Source organism: Nerophis lumbriciformis, linkage group LG17 (assembly GCF_033978685.3).
Source record: "Nerophis lumbriciformis linkage group LG17, RoL_Nlum_v2.1, whole genome shotgun sequence".
NCBI lineage: Eukaryota > Metazoa > Chordata > Actinopteri > Syngnathiformes > Syngnathidae > Nerophis > Nerophis lumbriciformis.
In genome coordinates, this window is record NC_084564.2 from 23,346,136 (window position 1) to 23,368,717 (window position 22,582).

Genomic DNA, 22,582 nt, shown 5'->3' on the forward strand with positions numbered 1-22,582 from the left:
GTTTGTTTTCTTTGTTTCTTGCTTTCAATCAGGGTGCAAGAGGGTTCACTCTGTACATCACCCTCAGCACCTGAACGCGTTTATCCATGAGCAGAATTAAATGAACAGAGTAAACCCTCTTGTCAGTCACCCACAATCTTTGTCTCTGTGAGTGGAGGCGGGACTGCAAGGTAACAAAAATCAGGGGAAAAAAAGATGATTGCAAACCCAAATGTCTCGTTGTGGGAATATTTTGGTTTAAAAAACGAATGAGAAAGATTCAGCAGGCAGAAAACGTTAAAACAACATTGAGAACTTGTTGAATTCGGTCCTGACATTGAGCAACTCAATATTTAACGTTCAAACAAAATGCTTTTTGACAACGTTTATTCAATGTCAGGTTGTGACGTTGATTTGACCGTTGAAATTTAGTCATTTTCCCAACCAACAACGTGAATCCAACATTGGACATCAACATTGTCTCCATTTACACATACAACTATTTTGTTTCAAAGTCACTTTTAAAGGACACGTGTGTACAATCAATGTTGTATCAATGTCTTGTGCCTGTTAATGTTAGCCTTTCAACACAGACATTGTTACTTTCCGTCGGTCTTGAACCCAAAGATGCGGGGACGGCTGGCATAGTGCAGGTGAACATATTTGTTGTCAAAAATACAAATGAATAGTGCAGCTCGGAAGTGCACAGGAAATCTAAACCCGAGCAAAACAATGATCTAGCCCTGTCTGCAGGCTGATGCCTGATTGGCAAACCGGTCAGATGGTAGAGCGGCCGACCAGAAACTTAAGAGGTCCTGGTTCGAACCCATGCAGCTTTCATCATTGCCCTTGTGTCCATGGGCAATACACTTCACCACCTTTCTCCCATTTCCACTCACACTGGTGTAATTGTAAGCTTAAATGTAGATAATGGATTTCTTAATGCAAAGTGCTTTGAGTCACTAGAGAAAATAAATAAATACTAGAATCATTCCACATGACAGTCATGACAAGTATGGGGCGGTATAGCTCGGGTTGGTAGAGTGGCCGTGCCAGCAACTTGAGGGTTCCAGGTTCGATCCCCGCTTCTGCCATCCTAGTCACTGCCGTTGTGTCCTTGGGCAAGACACTTTACCCACCTGCTCCCAGTGCCACCCACACTGGTTTAAAAATGTAACTTAGATATTGGGCTTCACTATGTAAAGCGCGTTGAGTCACTAGAGAAAAGCGCTATATAAATATAATTCACTTCACTTATGCTGAAAGTGATGGCAACAAAAAAAGCACCCTACTCAGTTTTCTCACTGTGGTTAAAAAAAATACTGTACTTCAAGGTGCAAATTTTGCTAACAGATTTAAAGTCAATTTTATTTTTTTTTGTTTACCTATTTAAGATAATCTAAAGTTATTGACTTTCAATTTACAATGGCAAAAAATGTAAATGAGAAATGTTAAAAGGGTTACTTGCATTATTATTATTATATATTGTATGATTACTTTAATGATCAAATTGGACTCAAAATAATGCTGACAATAATATAAATTTTTGGCAATAATTTGTGGGACAATTTTTCACGTTATTATTGTGCACGTCATATTTTACTATATTGATATACAGTGTTGGGACTAACGCATTACAAAGTAACGCTTTACTGTAACGCCGTTACTTTTGGCGGTAACTAGTAATCTAACGCGTTATGTTATATATTCAGTAGCTCAGTTACCGTTACTACATGATGCGTTATATTACGTTATTTTTTATGTAGTATCGGCTAGAAACTGAGAAGATCTGAGTGTGTTTTATTGGAGCGCTGCGGAAGAGGTGCGCTGTGTGTGTGTGTGTATGTGTGTGTGTGGGAGGGGTTGTGTTTACAAACAAGACATGGCGAAGCCCGAAGCCGAGTTTCTTAACATGGAGGTATTCTTACTACTTTTCTTTTGTCGACCACAAAGGAAATAACATTTTAGTTAAATGTAAGTTGTGTCTTGGATCAAAGATCCTATCCTAGCAATTCAAATCTGCTGAAACAGCTACAAAAGCAACATGCTTCGACAAAGCTAGTAAAGAGAGACACACTTCACCTTCTAAGCAACAGCGGCTGGATTTTAACGAGGCACTGCGCACTGAAGGTACACACACTCTGTCAATTCTCTTATATACTGTTGCGCTTTCATTCTAGACTTTTAGAGTGTTTGATTATCACATCACTCTAAATGTATAGACTATAAAGTTCACATACATAAAGAGGGATGCTAATGGGCCAGGCCAATCTTTCCTTATCTCTAAACTAAAACTGGGGAAATGTGTAGAGTGTTCTGGGCTTCAGACATGATTTTATTTCAGAATTCCTTGAGAGAGAAAAAACGCCTGGTTAGGCTTTGTGAATGTAGTGTGTGCTTTCCTTGGTTTACAGCTATGTTGTTATTATGCTGTTTGTTACTTATGTATGTTATGTTGCAGCTATTTAAAATAGTTGTGTCAATTTGTTCTGGCCTGAAACAAATTGGCCCTTTGAAACATATCTTTGTCTTTGTATGTTGTATGTAGACCACGGTGATCAACAGATTGTATTATGCAATAACAGTACTGAAATGAAGGCTAAAAGGGCATTAAAGGGGGCCTTAAAAAAAAATATATATAAAAATAAGTAACTAAATAGTTACTTTTCACAGTAACGCATTACTTTTTGGTGTAAGTAACTGAGTTAGTAACTGAGTTACTTTTTTAATAAAGTAACTAGTAACTGTAACTAGTTACTGGTTTTCAGTAACTAACCCAACACTGTTGATATATAATGTGCAACCAAGTCAGCTGTGGTTTGTGTGTAACGATAACGATAGTACTGAAAGAAATTTAAAAAAAAGACTGCATTGAGGATTTTCCTTCATGACGTCTTTAAAACTGGTATCTCTCCCGCAGTCTGCAAAGATTGGCCCAAGGTGGCGGCCCTCCTCCCGACACGACCCCGTCTGTTGCCAAACCTGAAGGCCAATAAACTCCCAACGGATGTCAGGTTGAAGAAGAAGAGGAAGAAGCTGCAGGCGGTCACTGCGATGTCTTACCAGCAGTCTGAGAGCTCCACCAAACCAGGAGAGGAGGACGAGGGACGTTTACTTAACTGGAGGGTTTACATGCGGTACTTTATGTGCTGTTCAGTGTGTGTGTAAGTTATTGGCCTACTAACTTCGAAGTGGTTTTAAATGTCTGTTGACAAGCTGTCGTCCAAATGGAAGGAAATGGAAACAAAGTGAGGAAAGGGAGGTGAGAGGTCAGGGTGAAAAACAAAAACAGGGGTCATTATTACTCATGGCATCTAGTCTTCATTGTCATGACTGAATCGTGTGTGTGTGTGTGCGTGTGCGTATGTGTGTGAGGTAAATGAAGTGTAACAATCAATTAAAGTCACTTCATCTTTCTTTTTCAAGCTTTTTATTTCCCTTTTTTCCTTCACGTCTTGCAATTTGACCATGAACAAATATGTTTAATTGTAGTTACGAAGAAAATCATTGATGTGTTTTCTTATGAGGAATTGGAAGAGCAGGTGCCTTTTCTTACTGTGTATGATGGTAATAATAACTCTTGTCGCTAATGATAAAGATTGCTGCCCCTCCTCATAAGGAACCACCTCCCTTGTATTAGCCATGCACTTTTATATACCTGTATGATGCCTTTGTGGTGACATGACAATGGCTATCTTGTAAGTAAATATCACTTTTAGATTGAATAAACATTGTTCAGGATAGTTTCCCAATAAGTACAAGTCTTGTTTTAGTTTGCAATATGACAAACTGACATATTTAGCTGCTATTGCAGTATAGTAAAAATGTGAACACATATTAATAGTATAATTCTTGATTAATCAAATTAACATCCCATATGCTTAAAGGTAGAGAAACTTTGAAAATGGGATTCATCTTGACCCTAATTTTATATATTAAAAACACAAACTACAATTGTGTATAATGAAATGTTTGTCATTTGGCCATTTACTGCACTAAAAAGTGTCACCCAATCAGAAAATAAAGAATAAAAAAATATTCTAAATAAATGAATAATTTACTAAATTGCATGAGTACAGTTTCAGTTAAAACGTTTTCACAATAATTTCAAAGATATATACATACAATAAAATACATTTGCTAATAGATATAATATTATACATATTAAACTGAGGATAGTATATTTTAGTTCGATTTTTAGAAAGTGGTACAGTGCAATATTTTTTTGTTTTCTTCAAAAACAAGTTTTGCTTTTATTTGATCAAAAACTAATAGTTTGAAATGACTGCGCATACACAGCATATTTTTGTTAGCAAAGTTCAAATTTGTATAATGTTATTTAAAACAAACCCAAAAAAACATTTGCTTATTGAAATTTTGATATATACAGTCCAGAAATACAATAAAGCACATGGAGTATTTTTTGGAGATATAAACATGAAAACTAGCACTTCTACGTTTCAGCCACAAGATGGCGACAAAAGTCCTATGCAGTGGTCTTGTTATTCGTGTTAAGTTAAAGTTAAAGTACCAATGATTGTCACACACACAGGTGTGGTGAAATTTGTCCTCTGCATTTGACCCATTCCCTTGCCTGGGAGGTGAGGGGAGCAGTGGGCAGCAGCAGTGGCCGCGCCCGGGAATCATTGTTAGTTATTTAACCCCCAATTCCAACTCTTGATGCTGAGTGCCAAGCAGGGTCCCATTTAAATAGTCTTTGGTATGACTTGATTACCGGTTAAATAACTCCAATAAAAATGGGTATTGAATTTAAAACATGTAGTTCATAAAATATTAGTTTACTAATACATCATTGTAAATTTTAGATTATTGTTTAAAGACTGTTCCTATTCTAAATGTGGTATTTTGCTTAAACATGCCACTATCAGTGATTAAGCAGTTCTCATGTTTAACCACTAGAGGACGACAAAGGTTCAGTATCAACACGCCAAGCAAGGTCGTCATTGATAAAACTGACTTCAAAACTTGCAACGACAGGAAGAGGAAGTTGATCCATATATATTTTTTTTGTATTTAAAATTTAAAGTAGTTCAGAGGGATTTCGAATCTAATCTAGAGCACGTTCAAAACGGTCATTCGAGACGTTCCTGCGCGCACAGGCCTGCGTCGAAACAATCAAGATGTCAGTTGGATATTAGCATTGGCAACACACCAGCAAACAATGGTGGCCTATCACAAAATGTTCTGTACTTCTTTACCACTCTTGCTGCGATTTAATAACAGTGATTGAAAACGTGACTTCTTCCACGACCCTTGCACTGCACGGCATCGGCTAAGTGGGCGGGGCTTAGCCCGGTGTAAAGGCAGGCCTGGCCCCGCCCCCTTATAGTATACAGACCCCCGGTTTGCGTCGGCATTTATTGAACAGAGACGGTTTAGCTTCAAAAAATATCGAATAAGTAACTTTTTAAAAGGAACCAAGTTGCTTTCAGCGGTTCTCATGGTGGAGTTTGGGTGTAGTGGAAGAGCTGGCTGATGAATTGAATGCCACCCACAAGTCTCCATGGATTACCCAGCAAGGACCACCACCATGGCCCCACCAGTGCCGCCGCACAAAGCCCAGCCAGGCCGGCCGGGGCAGGGGCAAGAGCGGCTACTGAAGTGCGTGCTGCTCGGAGACGGAGCGGTGGGCAAGACGAGCCTGGTGGTGAGCTACACCACCAATGGCTACCCTACCAAATATGTCCCCACTGCTTTTGACGACTTTTCCGGTAAGCCAAACACATGAAATGAATGGAAACACTACGATAAAGTGAACTTGTTTTGTATTATTAACATGGGTATGCTAAGCTAATATTACCTAAAAGCAGCGGTGTCCAAAGTGTGGCTTGGGGGCCATTTTTTACCCCCAGCTCGTTTTTAATGGCACTGGCTTATTGTAAAAAAAAAATACATTCATTATTAATTACAAATACAGCTGAGATAGGCTCCAGCGAACCCCCGCGACCCCGAAAGGGACAAGCGGTAGAAATGGATGGATGGATGGATTATATATACTGTATGATTACATAACACCCTAGTTTGTTGATCACCTACAACACAAACTAACTTACACTGAGACAAACTTTAATGATCCACAAGGGAAATTGTTGTAAACTAAGATGTATTGACCTACATTAGGTTGCTTTAGAATCTTTAAAGTCCAAAAGTATTCAAAACATTTATATATACTGCACATTGAATATTGTTGTGGGTTTTGTATTTTTTGTTTGTTTTGATTTATTATGCTGCTTGTATTGCTTTTATGTGTGTTATTGTTGTTGTAGGTGTTGTGCTGTTTTTTCTGTGCTATGAATTTCCCTGGGTTTGAAATAAATGACTAATGTATATGTATGTATGTGTATATGAATGTATGTATATATGTGTATGCATTTATGTATATACATGTGTATGAATGTGTGTGTGTGTATATATATATATATATATATATATATATATATATATATATATATATATATATATATATATATATATATAGGGCTGCAACTAACGATTAATTTGATAATCGATTAATCTGTCGATTAATCGATTAATAATCGGATAAAAGAGACAAACTACATTTCTATCCTTTCCAGTATTTTTTGGGAAAAAAAACAGCATACTGGCGCCATGTTCTTTGAACTTGCCAAATAAAACAAGGAAAATGTTACAAAAATGCACACTTTTGACACCCCTGCTATAGATAATAAAAAGTTAAATCTGATAAATGTATCGATAAAAAGCAGAGCCTGACGACGCATGCGCGTTTATCACAACTCTCTCGCTCTCTCTGTCTCTGCCCCTCCCTCACGAATGCTGCTGCACGCACAATTTGTTGTGTTTTTAACCCTCTTAACCCTGAACGTACATTGAAAATACACGCAACCCTAACTCAAAATGCCGGACATCCTCTTTTGCTAGTATGCTAGCAGCTAACGGGCTACGATAGACTGACCATACGTCCTCTTTTCACCGGACATGTCCTCTTTTGCGGAGCTGTCAGGGCAGAGTTTCATAAATGCCTCAAATGTCCGGCATTTTGAGTATTGTTTACACAACGTCCAGTACGCTACTTAATATGTCCGTGTGGAAACTTGTTCCGTACACTTCCGCACCAAAACGAAACCCCCGTACCGAAACGTTTCGATACAAATACACATACTGTTACACCCCTATTATTTTGATTATTGTTTCTCAGCTGTTTGTAAATGTTGCAGTTTATAAATAAAGGTTAAAAAAAAAAAAAAAACACGTAGCCTCTGCGCATGCGCATAGCATAGATCCAACGAATCGATGACTAAATTAATCGCCAACTATTTTTATAATCGATTTTAATCGATTTAATCGATTAGTTGTTGCAGCCCTATGTATGTATGTGTGTGTGTGTGTGTGTGTGTGTGTGTGTGTGTGTGTGTGTGTGTGTGTGTGTGTGTGTGTGTGTGTGTGTGTGTGTGTGTGTGTGTGTGTGTGTGTGTGTGTGTGCAAGTAAGTAAAGGTAAGACCATAATAACGTTTTTTTTTATTAAATGTGCTTTTTTGTGTGCTACAGTTTGTATGTGTAAAGTTAAAGTTAAGTTAAAGTACCAATGATTGTCACACTAGGTGTAATGAAATTTGTCCTCTGCATTTGACCCATCCCCTTGTTCACCCCCTGGGAGGTGAGGGGAGCAGTGGGCAGCAGCGGCGCCGCGCCCGGGAATCATTTTTGGTGATTTAACCCCCAATTCCAACCCTTGATGCTGAGTGCCAAGCAGGGAAGAATGCTGGTATGAGCTTTTAAACATAACCCGTTAACTGCTGCCAATCAAATGGTGAATAAGATACTCTTTAAGGTTCATATGTTTGTAAATCTGACTGTGATGAAGTCAGTGCCTCACCAGCCATCAACCTCACCGCACGTCACTGATATATATATATATATATATATATATATATATATATATATATATATATATATGTGTGTGTATACAGTATGTGTGTGTGTGTGTGTTTGTTTATATATCAGGGTTGTCCCGATACTAATATTTTGGTCATGTATTTCGATACTTTTGAAAATAAAGCGGACGACAACATTTTTTTGTAAATTTTTGGCTTCTGTGTTTATAGCATCATCATTGATTGATACCTCCATATTGCACTTCATGCACCCTCTTTATTAACCAGTAGAATTGTGTTTATTTGCCATTTCTCTTCTCCACACTGTTTCTCCTTGTGTGCTTTGTGAGTGTTCGCGCGCAGACACACTAAACATGCTCCTCAGCTTTGTACGTATATATATATATATATATATATATATATATATATATATATATATATATATATATAAATATATACGGTACAGGCCAAAAGTTTGTCACTGAAGGCATCAAAACTATGACACCTGTGAAGTGAAAACCCTTTCAGGTGACTACCTCTTGAAGCTCATCGAGAGAATGCCAAGAGTGTGCGAAAAAGTAATCAGAGCTAAGGGTGGCTATTTTGAATAAACTAGAATATAAAACATGTTTTCAGTTATTTCACCTTTTTTTTTTATATACATAACTCCACATGTGTTCATTCATAGTTCTGATGCCTTCAGTGACAATCTACAATGTAAAGAGTCATGAAAATAAAGAAAACGCATTGAATGAGAAGGTGTGTCCAAACTTTGTGCCTGTTCTATATATGTGGCCATCAATGGAAAAGGTTTGGGCATACATACTTTAAGATCCACTTTTTAGAGATTGTGGTGCAATAAAGCTCCCAAAAGAATGTTCCTCCATCTCATTGAGGTTAATGAATGTGTTTGTACCTGTCTGACGCCATCAGAGCACCCACCCATTTTTGTTCCCTGTCCCATAACAACAACATTATAATAACATTAGTAATAAGGTGTGTTTGTCCTCCCTGATGTGGTTGCCTTGTTTCTAATTAGAATCTACTTTTCCATCCTCAATCAGTTGATTTTGGCTTACTTTGCCAAAAACGGGGCCCACTTTTTCTTATAGGTAAGGTGTAGAAAAGAAAACAATCTGTTTCAGAGTCCAGCTGTTGACTCTAATAATTGTCATGCAAGTGTAAAAAGAAGTGAACCACTGTAAAACTGTAATAGCACTGCAATAAGGGTAGGGAATAAGCTAAAAAAAAATCTAAACTAAATCTACATTTGCAAAAGTAATAAGAAGTAAGAAAAGCAGTTGAATAAATGTGGCAAGAAACCTAAAGAAAAAGTATGCCTGTGGGATTACGGCAATAAAAGCATCAAGAAAGCAGGAAAAAAGCAAAAAGTATGCACATCGTTAATTAGACTTCTTATATTACATTTTTAAAACTGCAATACACCATTAACTTTGATCACTTGTGGTGAAGCACATGGTGACACTTACTTTCTGTGTATTTTCTTCTATTTAGGAATATGTGTCTACAAAAAGCCAAATCATTTAATTTATTTTTTTGTCCTGTCCAGCTACTCGGACAAATCATATAGTTGATGTAGATGCCCGTATCGGCTGTACAAATTTACTTTACGAAAGAGAAGTGTGGGATACTTCTCTTGTTGCCTTATTTATATTTGACTTTATTAAATGTATTTATATTATTATTTGGTGCAGCCGGGCTGGAGCAAGAGGGGATAGAAAGAGAAAAAAAAGGAAGACAGAGGGGGACAAGAGTGGGATAAGACAGAGAGACAACAACAGCAAACACAACAATAATAACAATAACAACAATAGGCATCAGCAAATAGGATATGTACAAATATGATAATAAAAGTGATAGCAAATAAGCAGTTAGTGAAATAAATAATACAGAAATGACAATGAACATTATTACACTACAAATGGAGCAATACAAATACCAATATAAATAGCACTATTGATAATGAATAACAACAATAATTACCTCTATTATCAACAATACAATTGTTCAAATGCAACAATACATATGTGTAATGAAAGCATTGAATTTATTGAATGCAAGTTTTTTATGACTTAAGAAAGTTAGTATATTCTTCCAGAAACGTACATCCCCTGCAGTTGATGTTTGTGTTTTGCATTTGTTTGACTCTTTTACACAAAACAGACGTGTCCATAAATGTGTGTCGCCATGCAAATGGGCTTTCAAACCAACAAATCCCATAAAGAACACTAAAGTGTGGGAACGTACACCACAAAGACACTCTGTGGTTTCCCTCTCAGCCTGGTTTGGCTCGCACAACTCGGCCTTGTTGTTGTCAGCCATGACACAGTGGGCTCTCTCCTCCTCTGCATCTGTCCCACAAGCACATTTTGTCTTTCTTTGACGTTCCGTCTGACAGAGAGGGTTTGTGCACTTGGTGGTGATGTCACTTCGCGCAATGAATGGGAGTAACTTTTTTTTCCCCCTGAAGTTGAGAGGAGTTACGCAACACCACAGGTGGCAGAAAGGCAAGGAAGCGCTAAAGCGGGAGATGGAGATGAGAAGAAGAAGCAGTTTTTCAAAGAGTATCAGATGTCGACGGTTAGGAAATAATGACACAATAGAAGCATTACTGTGGGGCATCGTGGTACCGTTTCTATCCAATATCTGTCTTGTTTAGGCATGATGTTTGTTTGTAATCTTCCAACCAGTTTATGTGTGGTGTTCGGGTCTGTTAGACCCGTTTACATTTTTTATTAAAAGAAAAATTATACAATTAATACATTTTTCAAACTGAGACTCACTGACTTTGGCTCATTTTCTGTGAAGAACATATATCAGAATACATATTTAATGACCACACACCATACACCCCCCCTACACATTTCTATTACATATAAGATGTCCGGGTCCACTGGACCTGGGGCTAATAGAAGTGTGGAAATTGATGTTCTCTGTACCGCACGCACCCACCCACACACGCACACACACACAGCAGGCCTAGACAGGAGGAGGACAGAGTGAAGGTACACAGAACATCAGAGGGTCAAATGTGCGAGAAAATGAGAGCAGACAGTGTTGACAAACAATGTTGCAACCTTGTGTGGGAACCGCAGGTGCAGAAACACAAAAGAAGAATCCCTGTGGGATGCAGAAACTGGCAGAGAAATTTTCCGTGCAACGTTCATATTGTAGTTACTAAGCCAGCGTTTGTGGGTCTGATGGACCCGTTGCATTTTGTGGCTTTTATTGCCTCACAATCAAACACTTTTATGTTAAAATACTGAACAGATGTTTATTGGGATAAGGTAATCATCTGTTCAGTATTTTTGTGTGTGTGTGTGCAACAAAATGCAACGGGTCCATCAGACCCACAAACGCTGGCTGAGTAACAACAATATGAACATTACACAAGGGTTAATGATAAACAGTAAGAAATGAACAAATACCCTAAACCTACAATAATCCACAAAATAAAAGAAAACCCAGGTGCATGCACTTACTCATTCCCGTTCTATAATTCCTAAATCACTCCTCCCTCCTGTTAATGATAACGGTCACCCTACATCACAGAAATAAATAGAAAGATTCATCATAATCCACAAAGTCAAAGTTTACAGTACCTTTGATAAGGCACAAGCATACCCCACAGGTCATATGATGAATACATTTGCGCTCCTGGTCAGTTGTTAACAACAACCGCCAACTTCCACGATAGCGGTGAATAGAAAGACTCAAAATAATCCACAAAATCAAAGTACACTCTTATTCATGCGCATGATAAATACACTATATATGTTGTATAAGTGCAGCAAATGTAATTGCCCCGTCCGGCCAGTCATACATGATATCCAACACATTGCATAATAGAAATTAATATATTTAAAGCTGTAGGAGGCTACATTGGTGTTGATATCAACGATATCAGAATCAGAGACTGATCTTAAAGCCTCGTATCAGTTTGGAAGGAGATAGGATAGGATACCCTGATCAGCTAAAGTGAAGTAACGACAGTTTGATATTTGATGGCGAGGAGCAGTTTTCGCCGACAGGCTCGGGCCACCATGAATTGGTACTAAAAGGTACTGAGCCATCTAACACTTCAAGATGACATCATCATCATTTCTACCAATTCTGATCAAGATCTGAATTTATGCAGCTGAGTTATTAATGTTGAAAGTTTTGTGGCGAACCACCAATAATAATAATAATAATAATAGATTTTTATTTGTAAAAAGCACTTTCCATTGAGCAAACAACCTCAAAGTGCTACAGTATATTAAAAAATAAATAAAAAGGTAATAAAATAAATAAAAATAAAAACTAGAACTAGCACGCATATATCTAAAAAAAGGCTTTTTTAATAAGAAGGGTTTTTAAGCCTTTTTTAAAAGCATCCACAGTCTGTGGTGCCCTCAGGTGGTCAGGGAGAGCGTTCCACAAACTGGGAGCGGTGGAGCAGAAAGCCCGGTCTCCCATTGTTCGTAGCTTTGTCCTCTGAGGTTGTAGGAGGTTAGTCTGTCCGGAGCGGAGGTGTCATGTGGAGGATTTGGGATCAGATCAAAGTTTGGCGCCATGCCACGCCCACATCCTATGTCGTTCATTCGCAATTTATCATCGACCATCAGTTTAGTATCTGTTATTTTAACCACCGCTCATTTAGTCAAAGTCCCTAGGAGGAGTTTGTTAATGTAGGACGGAGACCAAGATGGCTGACTTCCTGTTAGTTTTTTTAGGAATGGGTCTTTGTGACTTTTACATGCGTCCCAGCACGAGAGATGTCTCTAGCGACTTTTGTGACTATACGGGAATCTGGTAGCAGCGACTAATTTCCTCTAACTTTAAAAGGGGCGCCAGAGAGTCAATTTGGAGATTTCGTGTTCGGGACCTCCAAAATTATGATTATTTGTTTCCAGACTTAATGCACTTACAACATTTTGTGAGTTTTAGTGCATGTTAAGGGCCTCAAAAATGTGATCAGAGTAGGAGAATATCAATATACAAAGCAATTTCAATAGGGCCCTAATAACTCAAAATAATCCGTAAATCAAATCTAACGGTACAACTGCTTGCTCGTGCACACGCACTTGTTCTAAATGATAACCGTCACCTTACATTATTGAAATAAAAATAATTAGGCTCCTAATACTCCACAAAGTCAAAGCCCACGGTGCACAAGCATGGGCATGCAATACATACATGTCATATAATGAATGCAGTCCTTTTTCTGGCCATTTAATAAAGATAACCGACAACTGTCATAATAAAAAGACTTAAAATAATCCCCAAAATCAAAAGCCCACGGTATAGTCTCATTCATGCGCATGATAAATAAATACACTGTGTCATATACAGTAAGTACAGAAAATGCAGTCGCCCCCTCTGGCCAGTTATAAATAATAGCCACATATCTTGCATTATATAAATATATACAACAACTCAAAAATAATCCATGAAGTCAAAAGGACTGCTTGCTCGTAGACATGTCATATAATTAATGGGATCACTCCTTCCTCCTGATAGAAATTATAACTGTCACATATTTGAAACAAAAATAGATACTCATACTTCACAAAGTGAAAGCCCACGGTACGTTTGCTTATGTACAACATACATACATATCATGCAATAAATGCAATCCGATTCCGGCTGAATAACAACAAGTGTAATATTTGTGTAATGTAAATAAACAGTAAGACTCAAAATAATCCGTAGAGTTGACATGCACACTGTAGACGTGTTATATAACTAATGTGATCACGCCACCTGCCAGTGGCAATGGCAGACCTGCATAATGAAAAAAGAAGAATGACTTAAAATAATCCTCAGCGTCAAAGAATCTTTATAAATGTTCTGAACTCCTGTTTGCATGCCGGTTTTGTAGTGGATGGTTTGCGTAGATGTTAACTTCCCATAGCTGCAGAATTAATCAACAGCGCCTCTGCTGTTTGCAGCCAAGTACTGCACTTTATTTGATCTATATTGCTTCAATGATGCAATTAATCAACGATTAATTCCACACAATGGACCGAATTCTTAACCGAAGCAGGAAGTTAACGATGAGTGGTTCTGTGCCAAGGCTTTGATCCGGTTTTGATCTGGCGTTACATGCAAGCACACCCTCTATGGTTATGGACACATGCTAAATATTTCCATATGCATGTTGATCTTTGCACTGCGCTCCCTTCCTTCCTCCTCTCCAAAAAGAACAAACAACCCCATCGTGCAACTCTGGTGACTCATGCACTTTTTCCAATGTGAAAAAACGAGGCCCGGTCAGTGGAAGAGTCGGTGAAAACACAAAAATCTGCTTTTGTTTTGAACCTTTACTGCACGACTAAGGAATGGCCTCTGTCAAAACATGGCGGAGGAGAACAAAGTGATCCCAGCCACCGACACAACAGTCGTAACTTGCAAGCTGGGTGGGCGAGACGCTGCTATTTTTTAACTGGCAGCCTTTTGTTTACACCAGAGAATATTCTCCTGTGTGTGTTTGAAACAGGTGGGGCTTAGTCTAATTTATGTTCCCTTTTTATTCCCGCAGCTGTGGTTCAAGTGGACGGAAGCCCGGTTCGACTACAGTTGTGCGACACCGCAGGACAAGTGAGTTTGATGGCTGGAATACACTCACTGACCACTTCATTAAGGATGTATAATTAAAGCAAAAACTTATGGAACTTTGGGAAAACGTCTGCAGCTACTGTGACTGAGTCATGCAGCATCAGTGCTTCCCTTTAATGGCTCTTCTTCATCTGCATCATCAGCATCCTGGCTTGTCATTGTGAAGATTATTCACGTATACAGCCCCTTTCATACAGTAACGCTTCCATACTGTACATAAAAGAGCAAAATAAGAAAATACAAAGAATTGATCCTCTCCCAAAGTACAATCGGGACCTCCCCTACTCACCAAAAACTCAAAATCACACAAAATAGAGTCATTAATAACCATATATATAATAACTATAACTATATATATATATATATATATATATATATATATATATACATACATACATATATATATATATATATATATATATATATATATATATATATATATATATATATATATATATATATGATAAATAGTAAATAGAGATTTATTCTAATCAACCATACATTTGTATATGTGTATTGAGAAGGAGTATTGTCAAATGTAAATACATTTTTTTACATTTGTTTTAAAAAATGCAATTGAAGAATGTAAAGTTAACTTTTTTTCTAGTGGGATTATATTAGTATAATGAATTAGTGTATGAATATATTACTAGATATATATGTATACATATTTATTTAAATATATATATATATATATATATATATATATATATATATATATATATATATATATATATATATAAATATATATATATATTATAAACAATATATATACTATATATTTATATTATATATATATATGATAGAGATGTATTCTAATCAACTATACATTTACATATTTTGTATGTGTATTGAGAAGGAGGAGTATTGTCAAATGTAAATAAAGAAAAATAACTTCTTTTTTAATGCATTAATAATTGCAGAATTTAAAGAGGTTTTTTTTCTAGTGGGATTATTTTTAGTTTAATGAATTAAAAACGACAAAATGTTTTACTGTTGACATTTGTATGTCTTTTCCAGAAAAAAAAACCCATTCATTCAAAAATGTGTCCAGATTTAGAATAATTTTGTGGTTAACTGCATAGATGTAACTGTATATTAAATATTAGATTTAATGACATTTGAGGTACAATTCTGAGCTATAAGTGCTAGTTTGATATGTCATAATTTCACACATCTTTGTGTCAGTCTAAACGTTGCGCCACAAATATGGAAAAATTCTCTGCGTCATCATGCCACCATACCACAATCTAGCAATCATGCTTGTGATTTTTATGTTCTCAGGAACAAACAGGCTTGTTTCATAATCCAACTTCAACGAACCCTGCCCTGGGAGCAGCATTTGATATTCACAAAGCCTGCCAGGCATCGTCAGTTGTGTATTGAGCCGCTAATGCGCCCCCAAAGCTCACAACACAAGCTGCAACACACACATTGACATGTACGGGCCAATGCCAGAAGATTAAAGTCGACAAACATTTGCTGTCTTTATGCAGTTCCATGCTGTAGGGGTCAGGTGGGGGGAAGTTACCAGAAATGACTCGGAGTGTCTCCATGCACTCTGCAGATCACATCATCTAAACTGCAGCTTGAGACTAAGAAGACTGGGGATGGATTGTAGGAAAAGAGGGATTAGTGAGAGGAGGAGTGGTTTATGTCAAGTTAAAGGAGCTTCTCATAGAGACAGGCAGACTCCTAAGTGCGCATTGTGTGCATTTTTTCTCATGATTCTATTCATTTCTTATCACAGAAAGTGGTTATCATTGATAACTGGTGGAAGGCGCGATTGCAGCAATGGACAAATTAAGTACAGGCTTTTTGCCTGTGTAAATGGTTTCTTGGGTTTATACTAGGGCTGTCAAAGGATTAAACATTCGGTAATCGAGGACTATCAACCAGAATATGTTATACAAGAATATACACTTTGTTTCAATGTGGCAGAAAATGTCCACCACTAGCATTTGTTTAGGTAGAAATATCACAGATTACATTACAAAACTGGCAGCACGGTGGAACATTTGGTACGTGTGCTTCACAATGCGAAGGTTGTGGGTTCGATCCTGGGCTTGGGATCTTTCTGTGTGGAGTTTACATGTTCTCCCCGTGACTGCGTGGGTTCCCTCCGGGTACTGTGGCTTCCTCCCACCTCCAAAGACATGCACCTGGGGGTAAATTGATTGGCAACACTAAAATTGGCCCTCGTGTGTGAATGTGAGTGTGAATGTTGTCTGTCTATCTGTGTTGGCCCTGTGATGAGGTGGCGACTTGTCCAGGGTGTACCTCGCCTTCCGCCCGAATGCAGTTGAGATAGGCTCCAGCACCCCCCGCAACCTCGTAAGGGACAAGCGATGGAAAATGGATGGATGGGTGGACATTACAAAACTTTTTTTGACAAAGCAAGATTGTAATGCAAGACGTTTTTTTCGTTGTTTAAATGTAGTCAGACAGGATGTGACATGCAGCGCTATTATTGTGAAGCCCAAAGTGTGTGATTGGTTTGAGAAGAACTGTCTTGAGCAGTTAAAGTAACAATCTACGTTTTATGTTATCAGTGTGGACTAAACTGTAATCTAAACAAAGACGTTTCTCCAGTGATGACGTCTCGCTGTGATAGTGGATAGCACATTACTCTTGTCTTGTCGGGAGAATAACCTGCCAAAAGAATATTAGCGTTGTTAAAGCGTTATCGTGTTAACTTTGACAGCCCTAATTTATGCTATGCAAGGTGGCGGTTATCATTGATAACTGGTGGAAGGAGTGATGGCAGTCATTATATGCCATGTCTACAATGCCTGAGTGAGCGCACTTCGAGGGATTGTTTCTAGTCTGCTTATTTCTATTATGCAAGGTGGAGGTTATCCCTAATAACTGATGGGAGGAGTTTTTGCGAGTAATTCTATAGCATGTCAACATTGCACGCATGCATGTTCTCGTGTGTGAGTTAGTGGACACAACAGTAGGCTTTGTTGATTGTTTCTAGTCTATTTGTATTATGCAAAGTGGAGGTTATCATTGATAACTGGTGGAAGGAGTGGTGGCAGCAATAATTATGTTGCCTGTGCCCGAGTAAGCATACTGCATGCTTCCACAAGTTATCACTGATAACTGGTGGGAGGAATAACTGCAGCAATATTTATTGCATGTGTGTGGTCATGCCTGAGCGAGTTCACTGTGGGCTTTTTTCACATTGGGGATTAACTTGTAGTGTTCTTTTCTATTCTGCAAGGTGGTGGATATCATTAATAACTGGTGGGAGGAGTAACTGCAGCAATATCTGTTGGATGTGTGTGGTAATGCCTGAGCGAGTTCACTGTGGGCTTTTTTCACATTGGGGATTAACTTGTAGTGTTCTTTTCTATTCTGCAAGGTGCCGGATATCATTAATAACTGGTGGGAGGAGTAACTGCAGCAATATTTGTTGGATGTGTGTGGTCATGCCTGAGCGAGTTCACCGTGGGCTTTTTGTCACTTTGGGGATTAACTTGTAGTGTTCATTTCTATTCTGCAAGGTGGCGGATATCATTAATAACTGGTGGGAGGAGTAACTGCAGCAATATCTGTTGGATGTGTGTGGTCATGCCTGAGCGAGTGGGCTTTTTTCACTTTGGGGATTAACTTGTAGTGTTCTTTTCTATTCTGCAAGGTGGCGGTTATCATTAATAACTGGTGGGAGGAGTAACTGCAGCAATATCTGTTGGATGTGTGTGGTCATGCCTGAGCGAGTTTACTGAGGGCTTTTTGTCACTTTGGGGATTAACTTGTAGTGTTCCTTTCTATTCTGCAAGGTGCCGGATATCATTAATAACTGGTGGGAGGAGTGACTGCAGCAATATCTGTTGGATGTGTGTGGTCATGCCTGAGCGAGTTTACTGAGGGCTTTTTGTCACTTTGGGGATTACCGGTAACTTGTAGTGTTCTTTTCTATTCTGCAAGGTGGCGGTTATCATTAATAACTGGTGGGAGGAGTAACTGCAGCAATATTTGTTACATGTGTGTGGTCATGCCTGAGCGAGTTCACTGTGGGCTTTTTGTCACTTTGGGGGTTAACTTGTAGTTTTCTTTTCTATTCTGCTAGGTGGCGGATATAATTAATAACTGGCGGGAGGAGTAACTGCAGCAATATCTGTTGGATGTGTGTGGTCATGCCTGAGCGAGTTCACTGTGGGCTTTTTTTACTTTGGGGATTAACTTGTAGTGTTCTTTTCTATTCTGCAAGGTGCCGGATATCATTAATAACTGGTGGCAGGAGAGATCGCAGTAATTATACGACACATCTACATTGCATCCATGCATGTGCTTGTGAGCGAGCATGTTGCATTTTAACAAGGTTGTCTATTTCTTCTGTATGCAGTAGATTATGTATGCTATTATGTAAGGTGACGGCTGTCATCAATAACTGGTGGGAGGAGCAATGGCAGTAAATTTATTGACACATTCATGTGCATTTTTTCACGTTTTTTCTGTGCTTTTATTATGCAAGGTAGCAGTTATCATTGATAACTGTCGGGAGGAGCAATTTCATTGATTGATACACCATGTCCAGGTGCAGGGACCCAAGTTATTTAACTGCTATTCATTGCAATACAAGTAAATAAGAATGATAAGAAGTGCGGATGCTTACCTTTTGTCTGTGTCCCCACCAGGACGAGTTTGACAAACTCCGCCACTTCTGCTACAGTCGCACGGACGCCTTGCTGCTGTGCTTCAGCGTGGTCAGCCCCGCGTCCTTCCAAAACGTCTGGGAGAAGTGGGTCCCGGAAATCCGCCGCCGCTGCCCCCTCACCCCTGTCCTCCTGGTGGGCACGCAGTGCGACCTGCGGCAGGACGTCAAGGTCCTCATCGAGCTGGCCAGGCGGAAGGAGAGGCCCGTGGCCGAGGAGGACGCCAGAGCGCTGGCCGAGAAAATGGGGGCGGTGACGTACGTGGAATGTTCGGCCCTGACGCAGAAGAACCTGAAGGAGGTGTTCGACGCCGCCATCGCCGTGGGGTTGAGGAATTCGGATAGGAGAGTGCGGCGGGAGAAGGTGCGGAGTACGGCGGATAAGATGAAGATGCTCTCCAAGTCGTGGTGGAAGAAGTATGTGTGCGTCCAGTAGAACTTCCTGTGGGACAATGGAGCAACTATACGAACAATAACTTGATGATTATGTGGCGCCAAGCTCCTCTGTCGTCACCATGACTTTAACCAGCCTTCAACCAAAAACTATGCAGCTCATCTTATTACACAGTGACTGCATACACAAATGTGAACTGGAGTTGGATGAGGGGACATGAACTCAGACTATATTCCCTTCTTGCAAACTATATCATCTATATGTGGTGTACACTGTAATTCAACTGTAACAGATATATACTGTATATGTATGTGTTTGGCCAAAATCCCAACAGGATTCATGTTGTGTCCTATTGAATGATATACAAAAGCAACATTCACATTGAGCAATGAAAAAACAATCATGAAGATGATGCAAGTTTTTATTTTTCCTAAAAAAAATATATTTCGTACAAAACACCACAACTTTGAAGGTTTTTGATTTTTAAAACCGAAATGAAAGCGTGGTTTAGCATTTTAATGTCATTTTTAGGCTTTAAAAAATGAAGCTATTTCAGGGGTGCACAATACGTCGATCGCATGCCATTAAAAAATAATAGAATTCAGCGTCAGCCCTGACGTCACACCACTGACTGCGCATGCGCAAACAACTATGCGAAACGCGGCAAAACTATTAAGCCAGTTAGCCAGGTGAAGTTAGCCTCCATTTTGTACACTTCGTTTTTTTCTCTCTAAACTTAAGAAAGGGAATACAAATGAGTGGAGGAGCTGGACCAAGCAAAAAGCCAAAAACGTATCACCTTCTTACGGAATGGGAGGACTTTTTTTTTTCACGACGTCATTTTCGAAGTGCATATGCCTTACTACCAAAGAAGGGAAATGTGGAGCGGCATATTCGGACTGTTCATAAAAACTACGACACCGACAAGCTAACTGAGGAGGAGAAAGGTGAAGGAACTAAAATGTCAGTTGTCATTTTTCCTCACAGTTAACTTCGAAAGCGAGAGCCGTCACCTAAGCATCGTTCAGCGTGAGTCATTTCATTCCATGCAGTGCAAGTCATCAGAGTGAGGGAATGACAAAAGAAAGTGACATAGTTAATTGTGTTGTGCAATATGGACTCATCCGGTTTCGCAAGGAACATTAACATAAATTGTACATATAAAGAATTCTCAATATATTCATAAATAAATGTATGTTTTGCATTTTTGGTAGATCATTTTGGCTCGGTCATTTTGTAAGTAGCTCGCATGGTGAAAACGTGTGTGCACCCCTGGTTTAGATATTAAACAAATGACGCAATGAATCTCTAAAAAGTGTCTTAAAAGGCAAATAAATCCGGTGCTCCGGTGTTGCTGTCCAGTTAAAAGCATGTTTCTCCATATTTTGCTTTTTTTTTTTAATTTTGTTTTTCCATTACTTGCTTGATTTGAATCTATTTCAAAAGTGGTAAACATCCATCCATCCATCAATTTTCTACCGCTTGTCCCTTTCGGGAATGCAGCTGATGTATAAATAAATACATGTGTTTTAAAAAGCAAATGCATCCATTAATCAGGTTGCTTTCTGGTGAAAAGCCTTTATCTCAAAACACAATGAAAAGCATTTATTTTCAAAATTTAGTTATTGTACTTTTTTTTTTAAATTTGGAGACATTTATATATATTTAAAAAAACAACTAAAATTATCAAATCAATATTGGATACTGGTAATCAAAAAAATAAAACACAAAATGCTTTTATATAATTGTTTGCACAGAAATATATATTAAAAATCAAATGGTTGCTGTTTGATAAAAAGCATGTATCTGCTAATAATTGATTTAAGGTTGGATGAATAGGACGGTGACATTTATGCTACAAATCCGTGAAATGGCCTTTGGACCAGCCGTGTTTAGCGCACCAGCTATACAAATACCTCTAGCATATTCCTTTAAATATGATGCCAAAAACAGCGAAAGAGGTTGTGTTTGCACTGCAACACAACTCTAGTTTGGATACTAACTTTCACCACACTCTCCTGTAATGAAACCACCAAAGAGACTCGATACATGTTTGCTTCTTATTTTTCAGAAGCCTGTTATTCACGCTCTGTTATCTGTTCCCAACAACTGATGTAACGAATCGCAACAAAGCAGATGCATGAATGTGCCATGTCTTTATGTATGTTACATAGTCCGATATGTCCTCTATGATGTTTGTAATGTCACCATACTTGTTTGTGTGAGTGGCTCAGTCACAAATGGTACAAAACAGTGGGGGTTGAAATGGAGCTAAATAAAATGTGAAACAAAATATGTTTTTGTTTTGCTTATGACTTTGCGTCGATACACCATCACAATGTGTTTGAACTACGACAATCAAGATGTGAATAAAGTGTAGACTTTCAGAGGTTGCACGCAAATATGGCGTGTACCGTTTTGGAAGTACAGAACAGCCATTTTTCGTAGAGAGGGCCCCAAATTTGATACATATTAAGTCAAATAACTTGGATTAGTAGGATAGAAAAGAAATCATTAAAATGTGAAATAATGTATCTCTCCATTGTATTGGGACCTTTTTTTTACTGTATAATTGTGCGAATGCTCCAAAGCGTTTTCTTTATATTCTTCTTCTTCTCCAGATTTTGGCGGGCTCTACCTTTCACATTTTTTTATCCGGTTCCAACTTCAAACTGTTCAGCCTATTCGGTAATCGTGGGCTTTCCCTTGACAAGTTCCAAAAATTCCCAGATTTCCAGGTTTTCCGGGACATTTTTCCCATTCAAAATGAATTGGCCATTTTTCAAACTTTAACCGTTTCCACATTTTTCAACCTATTCAAACCATTCCACCGTCAACATATTACAGCATCCTGGACATTCAAACTATCCTTTTTCCAAGTTCAAAAACTTTCCAGGAATTCCCAGAATTCCCATCTATTTCCACCCTGTTTTTTGTTGACTACGCCTTCGACATTTTTCAACCCACTTCAACCGTTCCACCATCAAATAATTCCTCTTAATCAGGACAAAAAACAAAAATTCCCTGTTTTCCCGAAATTCAAGGAATTCTGT

General features: G+C 38.5%; 2 protein-coding genes across 4 annotated transcripts in view; both read left to right on the forward strand.

The window, feature by feature from the left end:
* Positions 1-3,734, forward strand: part of rtn2a (reticulon 2a) — a 47,773-nt gene extending 44,039 nt beyond the window's left edge. For all 3 annotated transcript variants that reach the window (XM_061972907.2, XM_061972908.2, XM_061972910.2), the window contains one exon: positions 2,900-3,734. In XM_061972907.2, the coding sequence (XP_061828891.1) occupies positions 2,900-2,975 (76 nt within the window). In that variant the 3' untranslated portion in view covers positions 2,976-3,734. The remainder of the gene's footprint in view (positions 1-2,899) is intronic.
* A 1,610-nt stretch (positions 3,735-5,344) lies between these two features.
* Positions 5,345-21,822, forward strand: rhoub (ras homolog family member Ub). Its single transcript, XM_061972797.2, has 3 exons — positions 5,345-5,711; positions 14,399-14,457; positions 19,119-21,822. Exons 1-3 carry the CDS (start codon positions 5,504-5,506, stop codon positions 19,569-19,571), a joined length of 720 nt encoding a protein of 239 aa, XP_061828781.1. The 5' UTR covers positions 5,345-5,503; the 3' UTR covers positions 19,572-21,822.
* Positions 21,823-22,582: the final 760 nt, after the last annotated feature.